Below are 24,223 nucleotides of genomic sequence, written 5' to 3'. Positions count from 1 at the left end.
TCAGCAGGATCTTAAAGCATCATCCCTGAAAACGCACATGGCCAGAAAAAGCCTGGAAGTCAGAACAGGAGCTCATCCCATTGCAGTGAAGCATTCCCAGGAGCAAGTGGCACATCAGGGAGGATCCTTGGTGCCACKGGTGTCCACCCCATGGCTCCCAGGGCACTGCAGCGGTGCCAAGTGGAAAAACCYGCTACTCCGTGCCTGAGAAGATCCTCCAGAGACAAAGGGAGTGAAGTGCCTCTGTTTCTCAGGAGCTCTCCTGAATTGGCTGCTGAGGGACAGGAAGATGTTTCTGTTAGCAGCCCACTAGCTTCTGCAGTGCCTCTGTTCTAAATAAATCAGGATTGCCCAAGGAGCGCTCATGGTGCTCCCTCTTCAAGGACTTTGTGGTGTCCCTTGGTACAATTCAGTTTACCAGTGATAAGGAGGGATGAGTGTTGAAGACAGAAGCAAAGAATGTATTAAACACCTATACYGTGTCTCKGTCCCTGTTTGTGAGGTGGCYATYYRTACCCTAATTGCCCAGTGAAGGGGCGTAGAATTCAAATCTCCACCGAGCTGATCCACTATTGCACCTTTGGAAATGTAGCAYGTGTGTAATATTAACACAATAAATTAGGAACAGACATAATAAAACAGCAAAACATTATACTAATGTGGCCTACGTCCTGTCTACTGCMCTGACTTACTAAAACAGGGTTTGGGAATAAAATATTTTTTTTTCCTACATGCATCTGCTGTTTCATTTTTCTTCCCTTTTGCTAGGGCTGCTGACCGTCTTGTGCCCTGAATGGCTCTCCAAGCCTTTACCTGTAGGGAGTGTTAACAGCYTGCATGGGAATAAAACGCCATGTCCTTAGCTGTCTTGAGAAAAAGAAGATTAGAATGTAGAATTGATAATGCAGGTGGCTTACAATTATAAACATTACTAATACTGTAGCTTTTGCAAACCTACCAATCCTATGCTGTTGAGCAGAAAGTGACAGCCTCACTAACCAATGTATGTTTGACACAAATGTATGCACTGGTTGCTAAAGTAAATAAAAGAGGCTTGTCCCACMATAAAGTCCTTCTTTCTTTCTGTTTTTTCACCCACTTTTTGTGTGTTTTGTATCCTTTTATGTCGGCTGTCTGGCCAACAGCGACATTTACCGGCCTGACCCGAGCCATAATCCTCCCAGCCAAGCCGCCACTGTGAGGGGATGGCAAGAGCTCTGTGTGTCAGTCCTGGTTCTCAGGCTGAGCTGAGGGTGATAATGATCCCTTTTCCGATGTTCTCTGAGCAGTGGCCGCGGGCCATGAATTCCCAGGAGCAGGAGGTCCCTGTGTCCCCACAGCCCGGGGATGCTGGTGACTGCAGACCCTGTCCCGTTCTGCCCACGCCCAGAGCCATCGAGAGCTCTGGTGCTCTCTGGCCATCCCCATGCTGTGGTTTCTCCTCAGGTCAAAGGAGATGGCATCACGCTGGGGACTGCCAGGGTCCCACCTCACCCGGGAAGCTTGTGGGTGTTTGACACCTGTAGGTGTTTTCCCAGATTATCCCTATTTCTTCGGCGGGTGACCACTTGCCCCTCACGGCTTGCACTAAAATGGCGGCTCCTCCTTACCCTCGCCATTATGAGGGGATACAGGGGCTCAGCTGGGGGTGGAAATGGTGCCCAATGAACTCCTGAGGGAACCATGCCATCCAGGAGATGGCTCTACTCCTTTCAGGGCATTGTGGAGAGTGAGAAGGTTCCCCCGYTGAATCTTCTTCTCTCCATGCTCAGCGCCCCCGGCTCTCTTAGCCGCTTCTCATCAGACTTGAGCTCCGGAGCCTTCACCAAGGGATCACTTCCAGCTGCTGAGACACAGCCCCCGAAAAATTCGCCGGCAGAAAAGGGTCCTTGTCGTGACCCGGGGAATCTTGTGCGAAACCGAAAGTGTTTTTCGGTGTGGCTGCCTCGGTGAAGGGGAAGGAGCCATTTCAGGCACAACTGAACAAACGCGGGASCAGCCGATTTGCCCGCCCAAGCGACTTCGCAGCTCCCCGAGCACTTGAGGGARGGATCGCCGGGGCTCCCCGGAGCTTCCCCGCACCGCCCCAGTGCCGCCCCGCCCGGGCCGTGTGTGCGCGGCCCCGCCCCGCAGCCCTGCCCAGGAAGCGGGAGCAGGAAGCTGCGGGGCCGCGGGGATGGCGGGCAGCGGCCCGGCGGTGAGCGGGGAGCCCGCGGGCACTGCCGGGGCTGGAGCGGGGCTGGAGCGGGGCTGGAGCGGGGCTGGGACCCGGTGCTGCCTGGGCCGGGGTTGCGGAGCGCGGCCGCGGGCCCCTGGCAGGCGGTGAGGGCCGGGGCGGGCCGGCCGCGGTGCTGCTGCGGTGCTGCCGCGGTGCTGCCGAGGTCTGGCGGGGGCTCCCGGGCAAGACCTATGTCCTGCCATGCGTGTGCCTCCTCTATTCCCTGGCGTCGAGTTCCTGCCTGCACTGTGGCTTTCAAGTGCGTTTAAAACCCTCCCCAGGGCCGTAGGTTGTGGTTTCTGGTGTGGCAGTGCTGCTGCTGCTTCGGGAACCAGCTCTGCAGGGTGCTGAACGCATCTGTAAGTTGTCCTCATGCACCTTTGACCAAGTCCTTGCCGTACTCCGCAAATAAAAGGATTAGTCTCTTGTCAGGTGGTTTTAACTGTGCTTTGAATTAACATATTCATTTGTATTAATAGAACTTGGCACGCACATTGAATGCTTCTGGTAAAGAGGGAGGTGTGCGTGGTGTGCAGCTGATAAATAACARTGATTAWTAATTTTGTTAACTGACAGTGTAAAAGCCATTGCCATGGGCCTCATCGACCTCATGTGCACAACAGCCACGGTGCCCACGGAGATGAAGGTCTCCCAGGCCCACATCCCGTTGTTGAAGACCCCAGCACCTGTGATATTGTCAAGGCTACACAGTAAGTCAATGTTCTGAGCCTGCAAAGTGTTGAAATAGATGRGAGTGCCCTCAAATGTGAGCCAGGCTGGACATTTTTACAAAGTAAATGTTTTCAGTTTCATTTTCTCCCAGTGGAAGAATAAAAATCACTTACAGCTACTGTTGTAAATAAAAGCATTTCAAGCAGCTTTGTTTAAGTACAAATTTCTCATTAAGCCACCACTTCACTCTACTGCACTTTCATTGAATGCAATGTGGAATTTGCTCAAGTGGGAACTGCTGGGTGATGCTTACTGAGAAGTATTTTTTCTTTATGATGCAACTGTCTCCAAACTGGAGGATATTCAGCAAATGATAAGTAAGTTGGTTTTTTCTCATTTAAGGTATGGAATGCTAGAGCGATGCAAAGAGCTGGTAGAAGCAGGATATGATGTTCGACAACCAGACAAAGAAAATGTGACTCTTCTTCACTGGGCAGCAATAAACAACAGACAGGAGCTGGTGAAGTAAGCTGGGAGTCCCTGGGACARTATCACAGAGTATTCTGCCACTGTTACTCGTAATCACTTCGTTGCTTTTGTATTTGAAAACAAAGGGGAATGCTGCTTGAGAAAAAAAGCCTAGAATTCAAATTTTAATGCACTTAGCTTTGTGAAGATGTCATTGAAATGTAAAGCCCATTTTCTTTATGTGTGAAATCATGTAATACATGAAATAATCTGATTGTCCTGGGATTGTTTCTGTAACAAAGATGAAAGCTGATTTTAGAAGTACCTTGCTAATGACTATATTTTTTCTTAAACATTTTCTTGAAACAGCATTATTTACTGCAAAAACGCTTTTGTCCATTTGCTTCTCTAGTGATTTTTTTTTTGTGAGTCATTTACTCCTTTAGCTAYCATTAGTATAATGTTTTGCTGTTTTATTATGTCTGTTCCTAATTTATTRTGTTAATATTACACAGATACTACATTTCCAAAGGTGCAATAGTGGATCAGCTCGGTGGAGATTTGAATTCTACGCCTCTTCACTGGGCCATTAGGTAATGCTGCAACTTCAAATTGCAAATCCTTCAGTATTTACAGCTGTGGTAGCGTTTTTTGAGATCCAGAGAACAAAGCACTGCTTGTCTGGAGAAAACATAACCTGAAATAATTATTCTGGGAAAATTTCTTTCGTGCAAATTCTCCCAGTGGAACAGCAGTGCTTTCTTCTGGACTATCAGCCTTTTRCCAGAGTCAGAGACTTGGATGACTGCTCATAGGAGGAATTACTGTAGAAATAACCACTGTATTCTAAATTAATGCTTTGCCCTAGGCTGATTTATTAAGGTATTTGTTTAATATAACTTCCTAAATAAAGCCACGAGAAACTGAAATCTTTTGTGGGATGTCTGTGAGAAGTATTAAGGCAATGTTTTCATTAAAATAGCCATTTAAAAAGTCATCTCTATAGCTTCATTTACATATCGTTATAGACAAGGACACCTTCCCATGGTCATGTTATTGTTGAAATGTGGAGCGGATCCCAGTCTTATTGATGGGGAAGGATTCAGTAGCATTCATTTAGCAGTGCTGTTCCAACACATGCCCATCGTAGCCTACCTCATATCAAAAGGCCAGGTATGTTGCTGATGCCCCAAGTGTTGTGTTTACAAGTAGCTGCCTGTGTATAGGAGACATTTCAGAATTAACTTTTTTTTTTTCTTGATGAAAAGCAAGTATTTTACTTCTATTTTTCTGTGCTASAAGTGCAGAGAAATGTGTATGTGTATATTATTTTTATTTAATACTCTTCTCTGTTCCTGTCATCCCTCACATCCAGATTCACCTACATTTCAGCGTGTCTAAGGAGTGTTGTTAAGGCTGTGTGGATTTGTGGTGCTGTGTAAATAACCAGTGACTTTTAAACCTTCAAACAAAAAGCAGTATATGATCTATAGACATCATGAAGTATTTATGATTTGGTTACAGTTTTGTAACTAATAATCCATGCAGTTGTCCATCAATTTAAGAATGTAGAATAAGTGATCAGACTAGGTCTGAATTTTTTTTAGAAATTTCTGTGTATTCTTCAATTTTATATTGTATCCATGGTAGTTGATGTCTCAGCTTGCATTTGAAATGAGCAGAATTAATGACAAGCGTAACCATTTGCTAATAAAAATGACAGGAGAGTTCTTACATGATCTAGACTGATTCTGAGAAACAGTCTAACGTTAGGATTTAGAAAATAAACTTAGCAAAATTTTTTCTCATAAAGTTCTCTTTAGGGAGAGTAACTGACTTCTGGCAGTAGGTATAGTGGTGTATATCACAGCTTAATAAAGTTGTTGGCCCACCTATCTTCTATTAAAATAATCCGAGTGATTAATTCTTTTAAATAAATCTGCTCTACTGTAATGATGGATGGTGGCAGGGAACAAGGAAACCTTTGTTGTCAAGAAGAACATTAGGTAAGAAAGAGGAAGGAAGAAAATTTACGTTAGATGTTTAACTATGTCTTGAGATTATATAATCAATCCTTGTTGTTTTGTATACTTTTGTACATCTGTTATGTACACCTGTTTACAATAGGAAGATGGTTAACATTGCTTTACAAGGTCCYTTTTATTTATAGTATTTCTTTGCAAAAGAGAACAAGAAATATAATTGACACAATTCACTTAAAATATCCTTAGTGGAGCTTCTCCCTTCAAATTTCTCTAAGCGGAAACTCAGAATATTCTGAAAGAAATGACATGCAAGACTYGTAGGAGGAGGAAAAAAATTTAAATGAGTGTTGGCTTCTTGGCTGATTAARTTTGGTTTCTGTTTCTTTTCTGTTCATTAGTGAAGCTAAGCCAGTTGTGTAGCCCAGAACTGCACTGTTTCCTGAAATCACCGGTATTCTCTTGCTTGTTATCTTTTTCTTACTCTTAGAACATAGACACAACAGACTTCAATGGACAAACACCTTTAATGTTAACAGCACAAAAAGCCATTGGGTAAGTAGAGAATAACTGAAGAAGAGTCTATTTTTTGTACTCAAGAAGCAGTGAGGTGAATTTTTCCTTGCTCTCTTTTTTTTTTTTTAACTGACATCCCTTTCCCTTCCATTTGTACTAAAATGTGCAGTATTTTAGAGATCAGGAGTTGGGAATAGCTCATTGGATATAGCAAAGAAAGTGAAAAGAATCTCTACAAGAAATTTAGGTTTGTGGCTGAATCATCTGCAGCTTTATTGTATTTTTTGCAAAATGAAAATAAATGGGTGTGTATGCAGTGAAATATGTTTAGARCAAATAAAATGGGGAGACACAAGCTACACATGTTGTTGTAGAAGATAATAATCTGTGTTATGTACCTCATATTTGTTAAAATGGTAGRATAACATGGTCTGGAGAAAAACTTTCAGGGCACATCTGGAATTCTAGGCATGCATCTATCGTTGATGAGCTTGTTCTGAGAAGGCATTATGTATCTGCYGTAGTTTCACAGACAGGAACTGTTGTTTTATAAGGTGTTCAAATGTTTCATTTCCAGTCTAGATTATCTTCTGTTAACTCTTATACTTTATTTTCATCTAGACCGGAACCCACRAGGTTTCTCTTAAAGTTTAACCCCTCTCTCAATGCTGTAGACAATGTTCAAAAGAATACTGCACTGCATTGGGCAATAGCCTCAGGAAATAGTAGTGCAGTGGATCTGTTGCTGGAAGCTGGTGCCAGCCTGGACATAAAAAATGTCAAGGTACGATTTCTTTCATGATATTTCATCCCACGTGGCATGAATATGTAAAATTAATGTAAAGAAAATTCTCAATTCTCCATGGTGGAGGTAAATTGCAACAGGGGTTGGCTAAGGGCAGGTGTTCTTAGTCTTTCCCAGAAGGAAGTAGCACCTTTCTTGAGGTGTGGCTCAAAATATGAATGCAGAGGTTCTTTGCAACATTTGTGTGAACGGCCAAGCCTTGTGTTCACTCAACAGTAATTGTGTCCTTTGCAGAAACTGCCTCCCTCACCTTTCTTTGGCTTCATTTTCTTGGGGTGTTTAATTTGTTTCATTTTCTTGGGGGCTTGTGTTGTTTTCATTTCTTAATTTGGCTGTTTCCTACTTGAAATCATTGTCACGGGGACTTGGGCAGATTTTAAAAAATACCTTTCTTAGTGTATAGCCAGACTCATAAAGACTTCAAATTAAGTGGATGTTCTGCTGGGAAAACTGGTGTTTGGCAATGCCTGATGAATGCYTACAAAATGAATGTTTGTACATTCAAAAGGGTTATCACATGTGAAAGGCTTCATCTGAATATTTGTAGAAACTGATAGTGAGAAGTATGAAAGTTGAAAGTATCGATTCTCATGACTATGTAGATATGTCATTGGAGGCAGTCCAACGTGTAACTCTAATAGATGCAATCTCTTTACAAATATCAGTTTTCAGAACTGCAAATCTCTGATTAAAGCATGTTAGCATTCTGAATTTTACTTAAAAAAGTAGTGGGGGTGGTTCAGCTGGAGAGTAACTGCCCAATTCTTGTTTTAGCTTTATTAGTTTCTTGCTTCTGTTTAAAGTGAGAGTATCTACTAAGTACATAATTAAATAAATAAATAAATAACCTTCTTTGTTGTTAAAGGGAGAGACACCGCTTGACCTTGCTTATCAAAGTCAGAATCACTTCMTGGTTTACATGCTACAAGAGGAAGAAAGAATGAGAAACAGGAGAAATAGCAGGYTACTCAAAATAGTAGAGAAATACGAGGTAATTTCCTGAGTAATAACTAATGGAAATAAAACTAGAGCATGCTGTGTTTAGACTGCTGTGCAAATTTAGTCTAACGAGAGGAATTTCTGAAATTAGGCACACAAAAATGAAATTTTTTAAAGCAGTGATTTGGGTGGGGGGTTTTTGTGTCATTTCTCTCCCCTGCTTTTGATGTATTGATGTGTCACCTTGTTTTATCTTGAGTCTTTCAGCATTTATTACATGAACTGAATACTTTTAAGTAAGTCCTGCTTGAAAACTTTGTCATATTTTAACAATAATTATTTTAACAGCTCTTCCTGATGTTGGCATCTTTCTTGGCATTCATGTGGGCCATTGGATACATCGTGAATTTAAATTCTGATTCTTGGCTTTTGAAAGGAGGTTTGCTTCTCAGCTTGCTATTTGGGATGGCTCTGTTTGTGAGGTTTGTGGCTTTCTCTCTCTGTTTTTGTATTTACTTGTCAAAGACACTTTTAAAAGTATCTGATGCATTATTCTTTTCAGAGTTTAGTTTCACTTAGCGTAAAACATACCTCCTGAGAAATGGTTGCACAGTGTGTGAAGAATTTAAACTTATGTACTTTTTAGAATTAATGAATTTAAGTGTACACAATAACAGTTTCTTGTCACTGAAAGATTTGAAAAAAAATAAATCCAACCCCAGTCTGTTAACTAATTTTAATGTCAAAGAGTGTTATTGATGGTCTGCATCTGGTAGACATTGAGATAAAGCACATTTCTAAGCAGATATCACATTTTCATGATATATTCCATCACAGAATGAGTTTTAATGAGCCCTCCCTTCTGCTCCCCAGGCCTCTCAATGTTATCCTGAGCTGTTTCTCACTTTTYCTGCCACAGTCAGTGGTCATTGATATGGTGATGCTATCTGTGTGCAAGTAGACAGAGACTGAACTTTTCACCCAGTTCTGCAGCATTTCTCATATATAAGATTATGCTGTAACAGAGCACTCTTCAGTTTTATTTTTGCATTGTTAACCCCTTGCACATCTGGATAAAGAATGCTTTTGAGTGACAGTTCTTGATTGCTTTGAGAGACTTTATGAAATAAATGGTKTGCATGAGGTTTTTACAGTAACAAGATTATTTATATTCTATGGATTTATGTTTCAAATATTTYRAAAAATATTTTTTCTTTYAATGTCCTTTCAGGCAGCTTGTGGGGCTCAAGAATCTAAGGTATCTTCCCACAGCTTTTTTGCTAAGTTCCGTTTTTTGGATGTCCATGACCTGGTTTTTCTGGTTCCTGCCCGATATCCTTTACACTCAAGAAATGCAATAGAACTCTCCTTATGGTCTCATTATAAATCTAAACCTGGTCATACAGCAGTGATGAGCAGTTCCAGATAATTCCATGTGACTGTTAATGTCTGGTAAGATTGGCTTTTAATCCCATTGGGAAGGGGCAAAGTGACTTTAAAGTTATACACAGACTAAAAATCTGCACCTTATATCTCTAGACAGAGCAGATTTTTGTCTTTTTTATAACCTGAACTACTTCATGTATTACTGGAATATAAAAGTGAAGATGTCTGTTATAAACCTAATGGTTTCTGTTAGCATCTCCATGTCACTCTTTAATCTTCTTCATTAAGACTCTTGCACAGTGACGTRTTTTGGCATGTGGTATGACTGGGTAGCATATCTTAATCATGATTTTAAAAACATCTCCTCTTTCTAAAATGATAAGCATTTGACAGATATTCATGCTCTGCTTTTAAAAACATCTTCCACCACCACCCCCTAAAAAAAGGAGCAAATTTCTTTGTGTTCCTGCAAAGTAGACTGTCCAGTCTGCTGTCTTTATTCACAGGTTACACTGATTCCTTAGTATACAGTGGATTCATTTCTRTCTGACATTTGCTTTCTTTGAAGACACTTTTCACTGATGAGTACAAAAACATTTTAGTAGTTTGTACTTTCTTTTCACTGCTYTGCTCTTTTGTTACACAGTGGGCATCTGTTTATTAATAAGATTGTGTGAAAAAGCCTTTAGGAAAATACTTAACTGCAAATAATTTAGCACTGAATGAGCTATAATATATTGCTACACAGTTTTAATTAATTTAATTCAGCCTTTAAATGACATTTTCTCTTGTACTGTTCCCAATTAAGATGTCCTTAATAGAATTATCAAGATTAACTTTGATGAACTGATCAAGTATATTCCCACTGGGGATTCACACATATGCTTGAATAAATGGAAATGGTGTTATTCAATTGTTGTGAGGCTTTAAGGTTTTGTTGGTGTCATCTAAATTAAAAGGAAAAAAATTTCCACTGGTAGGAATTTGAGTCAGATACTTTGCTGAAGATAGTCAGCATAGCAATATTCTTGAAGGCCTAACCATAGCTTGGTGRGATGGGCTGGTGCATAGTTTTCCATTTCACTGTCCACCCCTTTTTCTCATGAATGTGTATTCCTTCTGGAACTGGTCACAGATCTGAGTGTTTTGAAAATTTTTAGAATTTTAGTTAGCTGTATTTGTCTGTCAAGCTTCCTCTGGACTGAATAAAAATCTAGCCATTCTAATTAAGGAATTCTCTTAGCTCCAAAAACCAATAGCAGTGCAAATAGACCAGCATTATGCACAAAAATCACTCCATCATTTTGACTTCTATAATTTCACCCTGCAACTGTATTCTAAAAACACAGCTAGTGTTTGTGCCAATATTTCATAAGCTATCATATTACCTTATTAATTAATTAATTAATTTTATTTGATGCATGAATTGAATTAGTATGAAACCTGTCCCACTCCACATTCCTCTGTTGCTGCATAGAGACAGTTGATCTTGACCTGTTTTTCTTCCCCACTCATCTCATACAGTGGTGGTTTTATTCATGGTGTAGAAACTCTGTTCCTAATGTCCCATTACCTTCAGAAGTGTTTAGCAGTGTGTGCTTGGGGTTTTTTTGAGTGACAGAAATAGTTTCCAGATGACTTTCWGTTTCATTTTCCTGAATGAGTATGTTTAGTTGCTTTTGGCTGAAGTGAATGGGAARAGGTAAGACTAGTAAGAGCCTGTTTGTGTTAGGGGTGTGTGCAGCAGCCAAACARATCTCACAGCTGCAGAAGCTTTATAGCTCTGCATGCCTGACTGGTATTGTTTAAATAAAATAGAAAAGTGTCAGAGGGGAAAAAAATCAAATTTGTTTTATATCTGTGAAATATTCAAAGGCAGAAGTCTGGGGGATTTTTAAGGAGGATGACAGGGAGGCACGTTGTGATGCAGGTTTATACAGCTGTAAAAATTTYCTCCAGCACTCAAACTGGACAGAATATTCCACTTCTCTTTTAAGATGGCCTTGGAAGGACAGAGGAGATCCCATTATAAAAGTAGAAGTAATGTTTTCCTTTTTGTGCGTTGCTTGTAAAATAGCATAAACTAATTTTAGAATGTTTAATTTGTTTGATAAATAGCATAGATACGAAGTATACGAAATACAGTCCTTAACCTGACTATCACATGTAACAAATATAATTCTTAAAATCTCTGTCATGTTCAGTATGATGGGTTTTCTCTATTAYTTCTATAAAACCTGGAGTACTGATCCTGGATATATAAAGACTTCAGAAGAAGAAAGAAAGGAGGTAAGTGATTTTGTAAAAACAAATGGAAGGGCAGAGCTGGTGCAGCATTTATGTGCTTCTTATTGATTTGTTTGTCATCATGTACAGCTTTGTTAAACTTGCCAACAGTGAAATAATCTTCCTTAAAGAGTTTTTAGCAATGTCATTGAACAACATAGATCTAGGAGAATTTCTCCTTTTGCTGCTTGTTTCCTTATCTTCCTTGCCCTGCTCTAATTTCCTTCCCTCTATCTTCTCACTCAAGTGTGAACTTTGGCCAAACATTGTACAGACCCACTGTTGTTATCTGTGTTACGAGTTCACATAGAACTTAACTTAAAAAATAGAAGTTTTGTATGGTTTCTGCTCCAGTTGTCTCTGGTAAAAAATGAATAGTCACAGCGCTTTCCTACATGTCATATATTAGTAATTATTTAAATTTTTCAGGTGCTTTGAAGATATCTAATGGTTTGATTTTTGTGCCTGAACATCATGCAACTAGCATACTGTTTCCCATGGAAACAAACACTCTAAAATATGCAACTAACATGTTGTTTTATAGTGGCCGAAAGAAATCATGGGCAGCCAATCAGTAGAGAATTCAGTGCTAGTCCCCAACTTATGGGATAGGGGGAAAGCATTTTGTTTGTGATCTCATGGCTCTCATTGAGGCTGTGTTTCTTCAGATTGCCAGGGAGAATAAACTGCAGTTTTAACTTGTTGTCACAGGACTCATAAATGTGTCCTTGTCAAGGAACAGTAAATGTGCAGCTCTCCTCATCCGCCTGAAGTCTAGCTGACTATTTGAGAGGTGCCATCTCATTTTAAGAAATATTTAATTCACATTGCTTATTAATTTCAGCAACACAGAGATATTTTCTGAGTAATCTTGTGTGGGTGAAGCTGCAGTAGTCTTTACGGGTTTGTTTTTCCTTATGGATGTCTTTAAATAGCAAGTTCTTATTCCTGTCCGTGCTTGGCACTCAAAATAGTTGTGAACTGCAAAAGGCCTGACATAAAAAACTTCATGGCACCTATGGAAATGTGATCCAAATGCAAATACAAAATACTTTGTCTTTCAGAACATTGTAGCTCTTGCAGAAGCGGGTTGCTTGGACTTCAGAACGTTTTGCACATCATGTCTTGTAAGTGGGGCTTTTGTGTTTATTTTCTTTGTGAACTCATCTTTTTCTTAATACTGTCATAAAAAAACTTTTTCCTCACTACTTGTCATTAAAGWTACACAAGTAGTTTGTTTAGATTTCTTTATTTCTTTTATAGTGATGAGATCCTTTGAGACCCTTGGACAGTAATCTTAATTTTAAAAAAACTAATTACATCTCTTTTTTCTACCTTTGGTAAAATTAAGGTGTGTGGTTCTCATCTGTGTTCTGTATTGTGAGGTCTATGACTCAGTAATAATGCAAAAGTGGTGTTAATTGTAAGATGTTATCTTAAACTTTGAGCAAAGTAGATGCTTGTGCTCTGAGTGTATTCTTTTCCTCCATCCTCACCTAGGTAAGGAAGCCTTTGAGGTCTGTGCATTGCATTGCTTGCCAAGCATGTGTAGCCAGATATGATCAGCATTCTCTGTGGACTGGACAGTGCATAGGTGAGAGTGTTTGTTTTRTCAAATTTTAAAATGCCACATATTTTAAAAGTTGCAGAAATAACATTTGTCCACTTAAAGTGAGAGCACACATGATACAAAATATCCAGTTGATTCTGAAGGACTCTTACGGGCGCCTGGGGGAAATCAGATGGGAGAGATGCATATAAAATTATTCAAAGGACAGAGTGGCCACCATAAGAGTRGAGACCATGAAGTCTGGAACTGTCTTTGGAGAGAAGGAACAGCGGATATGATTGAGACTTCAAAGAAAGAAAGAAAAGAAAATATTAAGATGGTGGCTAAAGTGAATGCAGAACTGTTAGTAGCCAAGCTCATCAAAGCGGAACTAGGGATTTAAAATTGGTAAAGACAAAAACGTCTCCACGTGGCAGGCAGTGAACTCTTGGAGCTTGCTGCTGTAAGGGTTTGCAGACACAGGCAGTATCAGCAGATTTAGAAAGGGATTAGACAAACTTTTTTGGACAATGTGTCTAAGAGTAGATACTAAAAGAACCAGACAAGTGTGCGCAGTGACATTTTAATGCAGTAGCTGTGKATGATGAGAATGAACTCCAGAAAGTGGCTGGACTCGTGTGTCCTCCTGAACTTGCATTGCCTCTTGTCACTGACAGGGACAGTGCTGAGTGGAGCAGCTGTACCACTGAGATAACCCCATAGGGYGTTTTCATGTTCCTCCCTCTCGCCCTTTCTCTGCCTTTCTGGCTCATTACTGGTGATGCTTAAGATAGGAAGGTGACAACTTTATATCTGTAACAATACATTTTTCACTTACTTTTTTGCCAGCAGCTTTTTTCCTAAAGTCAAATCCTATTTGTACTGTGTTTGCTATTTGCAAGGTGGTGAGACATTGTTCTGATGCATTGTAATTTAAATATAAATTATGATTTTATGTTGCAGCTTTTCTGATGAGGTCTGGGGGTTTTTTATGTGTATGTTTTCAATTCTGAAGCATACAAGATCAAATAAATTGAAGAGCTTAGACTTTTYAGTCATATGAGACAATTTTTTTGTGCATGGGAAGGAGTTGTGGTTGCTTAATTGGTCGTCACCAGGCTCAAACAGCTGAAGACATGCTCTGAAGAAGAGACAAATCCTTGTTGACTTTATCAGAACTAATTCTATTATATAAATTGGGGTGGCTTACAGGAGAAAGTTGAAAGAGAGATCAGCCTTGCCAAGCTCTCTTGTGGATGGCAGAATTAATAATAAGTGGTTTTGACTCCTTTTGTTCCTATTAAGATCAGTGGAAACACAAGTACTGCTGAATTTTAAAATGTCAAACTTTTAATTTTTTTTCCTAGGCATTGGGAACCATTATTACTATTTGTTGTTCCTGTCWTTCCTAACAATGATTGGTGTCTGGCTGATTTATGGAACTCTTCAGTGTATGTATCCATGAATTTASTTTAATTTAGCTTTCAAATCCATCTTKGTGTGGTCTTTATTTTTCAGCATTTCATTTCCAGCAAGTGTAACCTGCACAAGTGATACCTTATTTCAGCAGTGATGTTATAGTGTAGCTTAAGTGAAAATGTATTATATCTGAGTCTTTGGTCAAATACCTGATTACATTTGTGTTGAGCAAGARCAAAGATTCTGCTGTAGTGGGATGTCCATTGGGAAATGAAATAGCAGGCAGCATTTTTGTTAGAGAGGAAATAGGGAAGCTATGTGGAAGAATGTCAGGTGACAGGTTCTAATCTGGATAGCCTTTACTGTTACAGAAAATAAGGTTGTAAATACAGGATTTCAAAARCTTTATTGTTCTTTTTAATTTGGAAATATCTATATTGAATGCTTGAGACATTTCTTTTTGTTTTTAAAGTCGGATAACTCTGAAGAGAAGTATATTATCTCATTAATATATCTGAACTGCTTCTTTGAAAAAAAATATTGGAATGGAGAAGAAAGCACTTACAATGTAGCTCCTGAGGATGAATTAGAATAGCACCAACCTTTTAAAACAAGGAGGTTGTTCTGTGGATCATAAACACAGAGTGTAAGGATTATTCAGCCAGAATAGCAAGCAGTCACGCATCTGTGTGGGTGCTTTTAGGTGGCAACGGGGTAGATGAAATGTGGTATTTCTAGAGCAGGTTGCTATGTAATATTCATTTCATGCAAATAATCTTTGCTCAGTTCTTAAGAGCTTAAAAGCAGAATTAACTGATGGTGTGTCTTGTCAGATTGGTCCAACCACTGCGCAACAAGTTACCATCGAGATGGAGCGTGGACRTACTTCACCCAGACAGTGTCCTGCTCTCCCTGGGTTTCCTACATCTCCTCAGTAGCCTGTTTCCATACCCTGTGGGCCTCATTATGGCTCACTGTTCAGCTGTACCAGGTAATATTTTCCTTCAGTTTATTCTTCTTGTCACATTAAAGCTTTTCCGTGGGGGATTTGCTCCCATCGAAACGCTGTGCCTGGTTTCTGTGATTACTGTCACAGCAAGGTGCTTCTCTTAAATCTCAGGGCAGACCTTGAAGTTTCACAGGTTCTTGTGCACTCAGTATTCCCCTGTTAAAAGTAGAATCACAGTCTGCAAATCATTCCTATAGCTGAGTTCTGGGTTTACTGCTYATCAAAAATTCCAAACCTGTAAAAAGTTGTATTTAAAGACAAGAAATTTGTTTGACTGATAGAACTGGTATTAGTGCCCCCAAAGTTGCACAAAAGCTCAGTGACACAATCAGTCCTAGGCTGAAAATTCTGTGGCAGAGCTCAGCCCTGTGTCATTAGACTATATTAAATCCCACTGCTACAGTAAAAATATATGACTTCGATTTTGTCTTGTTGAGGACTGTCAAATTTCTTGTTTATGCTTTTCTCAGAAWAAAGCTTGGCTGTGCAAACAAAATTGAGAAGAGCTGTCTTAGAACATCTGTGAAGCAGCTTGTTTAGCATCTCTTCAGAAAGAGGTGTCTTTGAAATATGCGTTGAGCATACTGAGCTAAGGGCTTTTTTTACATCTTGTTTAATTAAGAAAAAACCAAACAAAAAGCTCCACAATTTTGAATGAGTACTGCTAGATTTCTGCAGTGGCCAAGACACTGGGATATCATGCTGGAAAAAGACAGGGAGGATATTTACAGTTTAATCACTSTGTTTGGTACAAGTCATCTGTAAATGTACTGCTTTATGGTGTTTAGTGCCACTGTGRATCAAGGGATCTTTTTCTACCATTGTGTGCAGTAGAATGTAGACAAAATCTGAGTGGATTGGTACTCAAATGTGATAGATCTTACAGTTCTGCAAGCATCTGTGAAAGTGTGGTCTTCACAGACATCCCAGTTAAGCTTGCCTTCTCTGCAAGGTGGTGTTAGAGCTTCCTGGCTTCTGTTTTAGCCCAAGTGACATTTAAAAACATACTTTCCAGTCATCTGCTATAGCAGCAGTTCCTTATTTGTTGGATGTGGGCAGCCTCTTCCACCCTGCTCCCTTCGCATCAGTTTTTCGTGGTCTCACCAGAATTTTAATTTGTGATGTTGGTGTTGTAACCATTGCTTATATTTTTCTTCCAATCAGATTGCGTTCYTGGGGTTGACCTCACATGAAAGAATGAATCTCCTGGCACAGAGAAAATCCTCTAAGCATCCTGTTTCGCTCAGGAGGACTCCGTACAAGTGGGTATTAATGAACAGAGTGTTTTAAGCACATTATCTTTTCAGTACTGATTTGCTTCACTGTTTCATAAATGCAAAACCACTRTTCTGGGGGTGAGGGGGTGCCATCCTTTAATTTGTTCATCAGTCTCGGTGTCTGCTCTGTAGGATCAGAAAGGGAATTAAAGGATGAAGTGGCCCTTTTCTGGCTTCTCTTGCAGTATTTAGCTCCATAGAAAAATGGGTACCAAGGTTTYCCTGTTTTCTCGTGTGTACTGTTGSATGAGATCTTACCAACTTTTAAATACTTGAGTTCAACTTAATCTACCCTCATTTGTTAATGTRAAACAAGTTGTAAAATTTCAGCAAAGGAATAATGCTCAATTGAGAGCTCTTCTGTTTCTTCTCCCTGARCTGTCTCCCTTGACAAGTTTATTTCTTAAGTACTGTCTCATGGTGAGCTGGTATTTTTCATGCTTGCAGACTTCTTTTTTTGGGTTTATTAATGCATATTTTTCTCTTTATTCCAGCCTTGGATGCTTCCAGAATCTTGCAGACTTTTTTCAGTGCAGTTGCTTTGGTATGTTCAAACCCAATGTAATTGACTGGACCAAGCAATACAAACTTTTTCATCTGGCAAAGGAGAAAAATATTCATTCTGTGTAAAGTTTTGCTTAATTTCTAAGATGGTTGAGCTGAAAGCTGAATAAAACTGGATATTTTGTTAATTTTTGCAAATTCTTCTAAGGCTGCTTGTTTTTATTATTGTTGAAAAGATTTGCATAARATACAGCAGATTTGTATATGGAACAGTCACTGTGTGTCTGTGTATATATAGTTTGAGCTGAAACTATTTAAAATTTTGTGTGGTGAGATGACACAAAGATATATATTTTTGAAGATAAGTTTTTAGGGCAGAATTTCAAAATGATGTTGGTACCCTTTGCTTTTACCTTGCTGGTAATAGATGACAAGTGAATTTGAAAATTAAAGTGAATGTTCATATTTAAAAACAATATTACAATTTCGTTGTAATTTTATTGCTTATGCTGTGAAAACCTCTGTTAAGTCTTTGTATTTGAAGGGTTTACATGTAATAAAATAGAGCTTTCATACTTGTAAGTGTATTTTTGCAGACTGAAATAGATTCAAGAGATAAGTGATCTGTGAGGTATTTAGGAGTGGGTAGGCACAAAACCATGAGAAGAAGCCTGTTTGGCTTATGTTTTTCACAGGTATATGCCATGTTAGTGTATGAAAATGGGTGAGTTTATCATGGAAAATAGCAATTTGCACAAAAAAAGGGATTTATTCCCCACTGCATAGATCTCTAATGGCCAATGTCAACCATGTTCCCCAGAAAAGGAGTGGCCAGCAKGACAGTGTGCTATGAATGTCAGTCAAAGTAGGTAACAATGAGAACCAGCAGGGAAAGAGTTCAAGATCAGGAAATTAAATTCAGTTTCCACCTAGAACTGACATCATAAGTGATATAGTGAAATGCAATTCTTGTAGTTCAGAAATGGGGGTTTCATTCATCTCAGTGAAATCCACTTCTCTGCAGCACTGTAGAATGTATAAGCACAGCAAATATAAATAAAAATAACGTGAAGCAGTAAGTACTTTATTGCAGCTTGCAATCAGACAAAACAACAGTGTATTCTGAGAAAATGTTGGGTTTTTTAGAAATACCTCCCTTAGAGAGAGAGAGAGAATTTCAAATCCCTTTTATAATTGTCTCAAATAACATCTACCATGTAACACAAATGCACATTCAAAACTCATTTAGGAGACTGGTGGGRTTACAGACAGTGTAACATTGTGAACAAAGGAAAATACAGTTAACTGGGAACACCTGGACCCTGCACTCCAGAAGGGATCCCTATCCTGATGGGGCATTGTGAGTCTAAAATTCCAATCTAAAATGTGTTAAAGAAGTTTAAGAAGCAATAATGTTCCATGAGGTTCTTTTTGTCTTTGTTTACTAAAAACAAACATGAATCTTGTTCTATCGCTGTACCTTTTTAACCTACTCTAAGAATTTCTTAAGATACAAAGCTCACAAATTTTTCCTGCAAGCTGTAAAATCTGAATCAAATGCCCTAGATTCTTAGCAATATGTGTTGTTCAATGTTTTACTTGACAGCTATCACTTGGTGGCATCAACAGCAGCCTTGAGTCTGTTGCATCCATTTCTTCTCATTCACACTCTTTCTTTTCCACTTGAGTGAGGCCACCAAAYCCAATTCCTTTGGGACCGAAATTTTTTGCATAGCAAACTGCAAAAGAAAGAGGGGAAGGTTAAAAGTATTCCAAAGGCTCTCAGAAGTAAATGCCTTTTGGTTTTCTTTTTAGATTACTGTCAAATTAATAAAAAGGAAGGAAATCTGAAATAGTATTTCCCACGAGTTTATCCAGGTCTTAATAATGAATTGGTATCACATATTTGAATAACACAAAGGTTGCATCTGGTGATCTCAAAAAAAAAAATAAACTGTATTTTTTTTAAAATCTAAGTAATGTTTTCATTACAGTTGTTTTCCTGTCTGAAAATACTCAGTAAAACTTGGTCTGATTTATAAGTCAGAGATTTTTAAGGAGACTAGAAAAGGACTAGACCATAATCCAAAAACTATTGATGGGCATTTAAGTAATTCCATTTGAACTCTGTATTTCTGTCCATAGTTAGTAGTAATGATCAGCATATTTTTCTAAATATGTCCGTTTGATCACTAGTGATTGACAGTCTGTACCCAAATTCACAGAACTCCAGTATTCTTCTTTAGGGTTCTCTATAAACTTYAGCTTTGGATATAAAACTTAGCCTATTTTTTTCCTCTTAAGCTCTTGCTAAAAATCAAGTGAAGTCTGTGAACTTTCTGGATCTGAGAAGAAAAAAATTACAGCTTTACAATTTAAATGTTAACGGTAGAAACTGCGACTGCAATGTTACCACAGCTCTTTGCTTTCAGAAAATGGTTTAAAAAACAACAGAATGAAATTTCCTGGGATTGTTAAAGGTAAATCACGATGGCAATCCTAGGTCTGACAGAGCCTGACTTCAGTTGGACTCTGCAGCCCAGTTGAGCTCTCTGCAGCTCTCACCTTTGCAGTAGAGCTCTCCGTCCTTGTCCGTAACATTGGTGGATTCCAAACTCTTCCCACAAATAGCGCAGCGGAAGCACGACTTGTGCCAAGGCTGAGGGAATGAAAACAATTCAGTGTGTTTTACAGGAAATGCACAGCCCAACAGGTACGAGGAACAAGGAGCTACTGCTTTTCGTGGTGTGGAAAGGTTACAATTCATTTGCTGATTTTGTGGCTTCCATTTTTAGCCATTCTGGGTTGTGTTTTCTGTTATGTTGTTACCCCATGCCAATCACCCAGTGACTCTGTTATTTACAGAAGTCTAATGAAAAGCAGGGAGCTCAAGATACTGCAGTGAATAAATAAATGTTTATAAATATAAATATCCCCAGAGCTGGAGCAAGAGCCAGCCTGCACACTAATCAGTGCTTGGTCCTCAGCAGTAAGAAGCAAAAAGTTGAAGAAGGCTTACAAAAAACCCAAGATTTGAAACCTGAACCTACACCCTGCTGTAGCAATTTGCTGATTCATCCTCATATTTTCTCTATGAATGAAAATTTAAATGATCAAGGACATAGCAGCCATGGTTTACCACCATTATAAAACTGGGGTTTTTTTTTCCCTAGTTCTTAAGTCAGACTCACTTTTCCTCCTCCCATGATCTTCTCAGCAGCATACACTGATTTGCCACAACGGGGACATTTGTCCACATCCACCACCTTTTTGGCAAACTTTGAAGCATTAGTTGGTGTMGAAGGGCGAGCGGGCTTTGGTGACCCCCTAAAACAGAAGTTTTTGATGTTTTTAAATGCTGCTTGAAAACGTTACCCTCCTTAGGAAAAGGATTTCAGTATTTTTTGGTAAGGGATTAAAAAAATAGAAAATTGCTGGTCAATGACATGCAAAAGGGAATAGAAAAGGACAAATCAAAGTATTCCATTGAATTCTGTGAGGTGTGATTGAGAAGCTGATATTATAACCTCTGATGTTACCTGTTCTGAGCTAAGTCCGTGGAGCTTGCAGCAGCCACATGCAGAAAAGATTGTATTTAATGAAAAGTGAGGCAAACCCCAATTTTMTTTTATGGAGAGGCAAGGGAAAATACAAGCAAAAGATCTTTCTATTCTTTGTAACTGGCTTATGTGCTGGTATGCAATGAGCAGAAAATAAAAATTGGGATTTTTGCATGCATTGAGTTGTTTCCTTAGGCARTGAAACATTTGGGCAGGGGATTGGGGCTCTTACCTGGCCTGGGGCCAAAAGCATATCAGAAAAGTAGCTTTGTTTTTTTATTGCTGGACTTTGTATCTTTGGTCTTACAGCCTTTTGCAGAATGATTTCTGAATTATCAGATTGTTGGATTGCAACAGGTTATTATATCCCATAATATCCACAGGATGTGGCATTTTTTGGTGCAGAACTCTGCCCCTTATGGATTYATATGGTACAAGGAGCTACAGTTAAATACATTGTTTAAGCTTTTATTTCCTCCACAGCATATTGGTTAATTGGTTTCTTTATAGTTAGACCACCAGAAGGAAGAAGCRTGGTTGATTAAGAAATGTGCAGCTTTGAGAATTGCAGGAAAATCCTATAAAAATGAACTGTCAGAGYTAATTGTGTGCTTTTGGAAGATGGTATCCCATTAGAATTCCTTTGTTCAAACACATTCTCAGTGTGTTTGTGAGTGTTATTTGAACCACAGGGAGGATTTAGAAATGTTATTTCCCCCATTGAGAGGAGAGCTAACAGTATGGGGTAGTGAGATTATTTCTYTAAGAGTAAAACCTAACTGGATTTTAGCCTCTAACAGGAAAAAAAAATTATCTCTTTCTATAGGGAATGACTTTACCATTGTGCTACAAATGGCAGAGYACAATTGCAGTGAATATTTACATCTGGGGTGGCATTTAAAGGCTGCTTCTGCAGAATAATTGCCTATTGAAGGARGGGATAATTTGTAAAGAAAGCTTAAGGAGACTGAACATCATTAAAAACASTAAAGTACTGCATCCATGGAAGGAAAGGGTGCAGGGAAGTCTGCTCTGCTCCTCACGATGGATGTTGTTATGGAAACAGAATAAAATATCTAAAATAGCCTGGTATGAGCTGAGTAGGAGCAGGAGAAGGAGCTGTGGCAGGGGTTTAACTCACTGCTGCAGATTCAAGCCCAGGTGGTCCCCGGTGTCGGTGCTGAGGCATCCGGCCCCCTGCCCGAAGCCCACGCCTTTGGGGCCGTATTTCCTCCCGTAACAGGTTTTGCAGTAGATTTCGGACTCGTGAGCTGCTACTGTGGTGCTGTCCAGAGCCTTCCTGCAAGCCACTGACAGCAGGGAGAGAGAGGCACCGGTCAGTGTTTGCAGATTTAAATCTGAACTTACGCGGTTTAAAATAATCGCAATTTGTATTTATTTTTGTTTAAAAAAGATAGGAAAATGAGTTCGTTCGTAGAAAGCTCATCGTTCTTGGACTTGCCTGGGCTGCTGCTGAGGTAGAGGTTTTTGGACAAAAATTTACTCTTCCTTTGCCACTCTGCAGTTACCCTATAACCCAGGGAAGTCATGGGCTTGCTGAGTGAGTTTGTCCGGATCTGTGAAGCTTCAGATGGATTTGAGTAAACCATCCTAAGCTCCCAAACCTTAAAAAAGGGGGAAAAGAAGGTTGCAGGGGCACTGGTTCCACTGTGCATCTGGACCTTTCAAAACATCACTCTGAGCCTGCCCTGGCTTTCTCAGCTCAGCCCTGGCTGTTTGTACCTGCTGTTTCTGAGAGGCTCTAACACAGACACCATATCTGGAGTCAGGCAGGACATCTTGGGGGGGTTTTAATCATTATTTTTATCGCCATATGACATTTATCATTTAATTTTTTAATCATTATTATTTGTATCACTATTTTATCAAACATGATGTGTTTGTTTGGGCTGTGGCACTGAGGCAAGGCAAGCATCAGCTCTGTCAGGCTTCCTCCAGGATGACAAGAGTGTGACWGTAGCCATTCCCAAACACAACTTTTACAAATACTGTTTGTTACAGACGATGAYAGCTTGGCTTCGCTCTCTAGAAAACATCTGGCAGACTTTTGGACAGAAGGYGCTGTAGGAATGCCCAGTTTTCAGCAGAAAATACAAATTATGTCCTCTACTAATAATGAATGTCGGGAGGGAGGGAAATAGTAGCTACATTGCTCACAACTTGGTGAGCAAACCTGTGTTTGCTGCACCACTTTGGGAACTCGGAGTGAGAAAACCTCCACACCACGGAGAGAGGAAGAATTTTTCCATCAGAGTGCCTATAGAAAATCGGGATTTTCTAGTACGCAAAAAAATACTATTTCAATATTTCTTACAAAGTGCTCACTGTTCAGCAGGGAAGCGGGGAAAAAATAGGCAAAAGCTTTCTCTCCATTTTCCTTTGAACAAGTGGATGTCCTGCAGAGGGCATCCCAGTCATGCCCAATTCTAAGCTGTGGCAGCTCAGAAAACAAAGTTGCTGAGTTCGTGCACGCCACAGAAAACTGAAACACAGAAGTGTTGGAAGAGGCTGGAAGGGCAAGCTCTGGAGGAGCTGTCTGAGAGTTTGATCAGTCCCTTTTCCCCGTGTTTATTTAAAATAAAATCCTCCTGTGAGTCCAATTCATCCACCTCGGGGAATTTATCCAATGCTGGAACCTCTGCAGCTCTAATYAGAGAAKCCCAGAATGGTCTGGGYTGGAAGGGACTTCCAAGCTCGGMTGGTTCCAACCCCTAGARCAGGCTGCTGTTRAGAGGAAATTCGAGTTACACATCCCCAGCCCTTTGCTGGATGGAGAGGGAAAGAATTTGCAAAGACCTTTAGGGCTGACAGAAATAAAATGAGGAGCTGCTGTAAACGTGTGAACCTGATCTCCCCACGCCGCYGTCTCGCTTTGAGACGATAATTCTGTCAGCTGAGGGACTTAAGGGATGGTGRAGACTCCAGCAGCAGATAAAGTGTTTCTATTCCTGTACCTTCGGGGCAGGGTATCAATTCTCCAGGACAGATGGAGAGAAAGCCCTTGGAGTGCTGTGGTTGGAATAACTCTGTCATCTGCCAGCAGATCCTGCTCTCCCAGCAGCAGCGAGGGGATCCGGGCTGAGATCCTGCCCAATGCCCAGCACAGCTGCAATTTGGGTAAATCTGACAGCAAAAATCTGCTATAAACGGGAGAATGCAGGGGAAAGAGGGAGTGCTGGGAAAAATCCCCTCCTGCAATGTTTGTAGGGGAAAAAAGATGGGGGTTCATGGATTAGCTTGTCTGACTCTTCCTGTTTTAACAGCTTGGTTTGAAATGTTTATAATTCTGCTGAAATCGAGCTCCTTGGTTGGAAAATAATGACGTGTTTTGKGTGTCTGGTCGAATGTAATGTAAAATAGCAGATATATTTGAAATAGTTTTATACAGAAATGCACAAAAGTGCAGCTAAACAGGTGAGTTGTTCCCATGCCTGAGTTTAGGTGGGGGAGRATTGGTTTCCTTCTGTTGAGGAATGAAATCCTATAAATGGTTCACAGAGAAGTTCATGAGTGTGATATATGATCCTGAGGCACCCAGAGCTGCTGAGCAGTGTATGTGAACCATGGGGAAAGAAAAGCCAATTAAAATGCCTTTAATGTGCCAACTGGGCA

At 39.8% G+C, this 24,223-nt stretch overlaps 2 protein-coding genes across 2 annotated transcripts in view; one reads left to right on the top strand and one right to left on the bottom strand.

Moving 5' to 3' along the window:
* Positions 1 to 2,138: 2,138 nt before the first annotated feature.
* Positions 2,139 to 18,103, top strand: ZDHHC13 (zinc finger DHHC-type palmitoyltransferase 13). The gene is made up of 17 exons (XM_057372980.1): positions 2,139 to 2,197; positions 2,795 to 2,928; positions 3,293 to 3,415; positions 3,874 to 3,951; positions 4,387 to 4,531; positions 5,831 to 5,895; positions 6,478 to 6,640; positions 7,527 to 7,652; positions 7,949 to 8,082; positions 8,832 to 8,934; positions 11,153 to 11,275; positions 12,337 to 12,399; positions 12,773 to 12,866; positions 14,189 to 14,272; positions 15,074 to 15,231; positions 16,414 to 16,511; positions 17,021 to 18,103. The coding sequence occupies exons 1-17, from the start codon at positions 2,177 to 2,179 to the stop codon at positions 17,154 to 17,156; spliced, it is 1,848 nt and encodes a 615-aa protein (XP_057228963.1). The 5' UTR covers positions 2,139 to 2,176; the 3' UTR covers positions 17,157 to 18,103.
* CSRP3 (cysteine and glycine rich protein 3) overlaps positions 18,104 to 24,223 on the bottom strand; it is a 13,188-nt gene continuing 7,068 nt past the window's right edge. The window contains exons 3-6 of the mRNA XM_057372981.1: positions 21,732 to 21,900; positions 20,222 to 20,357; positions 19,596 to 19,689; positions 18,104 to 18,769 (exon numbers count right to left, since the gene is read on the bottom strand). Of these exons, the coding sequence (XP_057228964.1) occupies positions 18,690 to 18,769; positions 19,596 to 19,689; positions 20,222 to 20,357; positions 21,732 to 21,900 (479 nt within the window). The 3' untranslated portion in view covers positions 18,104 to 18,689. The remainder of the gene's footprint in view (positions 18,770 to 19,595; positions 19,690 to 20,221; positions 20,358 to 21,731; positions 21,901 to 24,223) is intronic.

The sequence above is a fragment of the Malurus melanocephalus genome, unplaced genomic scaffold, assembly GCF_030028575.1.
Source record: "Malurus melanocephalus ecotype Western Australia unplaced genomic scaffold, MMel_1.1 scaffold_182, whole genome shotgun sequence".
Classification (NCBI taxonomy): domain Eukaryota; kingdom Metazoa; phylum Chordata; class Aves; order Passeriformes; family Maluridae; genus Malurus; species Malurus melanocephalus.
This window is presented reverse-complemented; position numbering and strand designations above follow the sequence as displayed.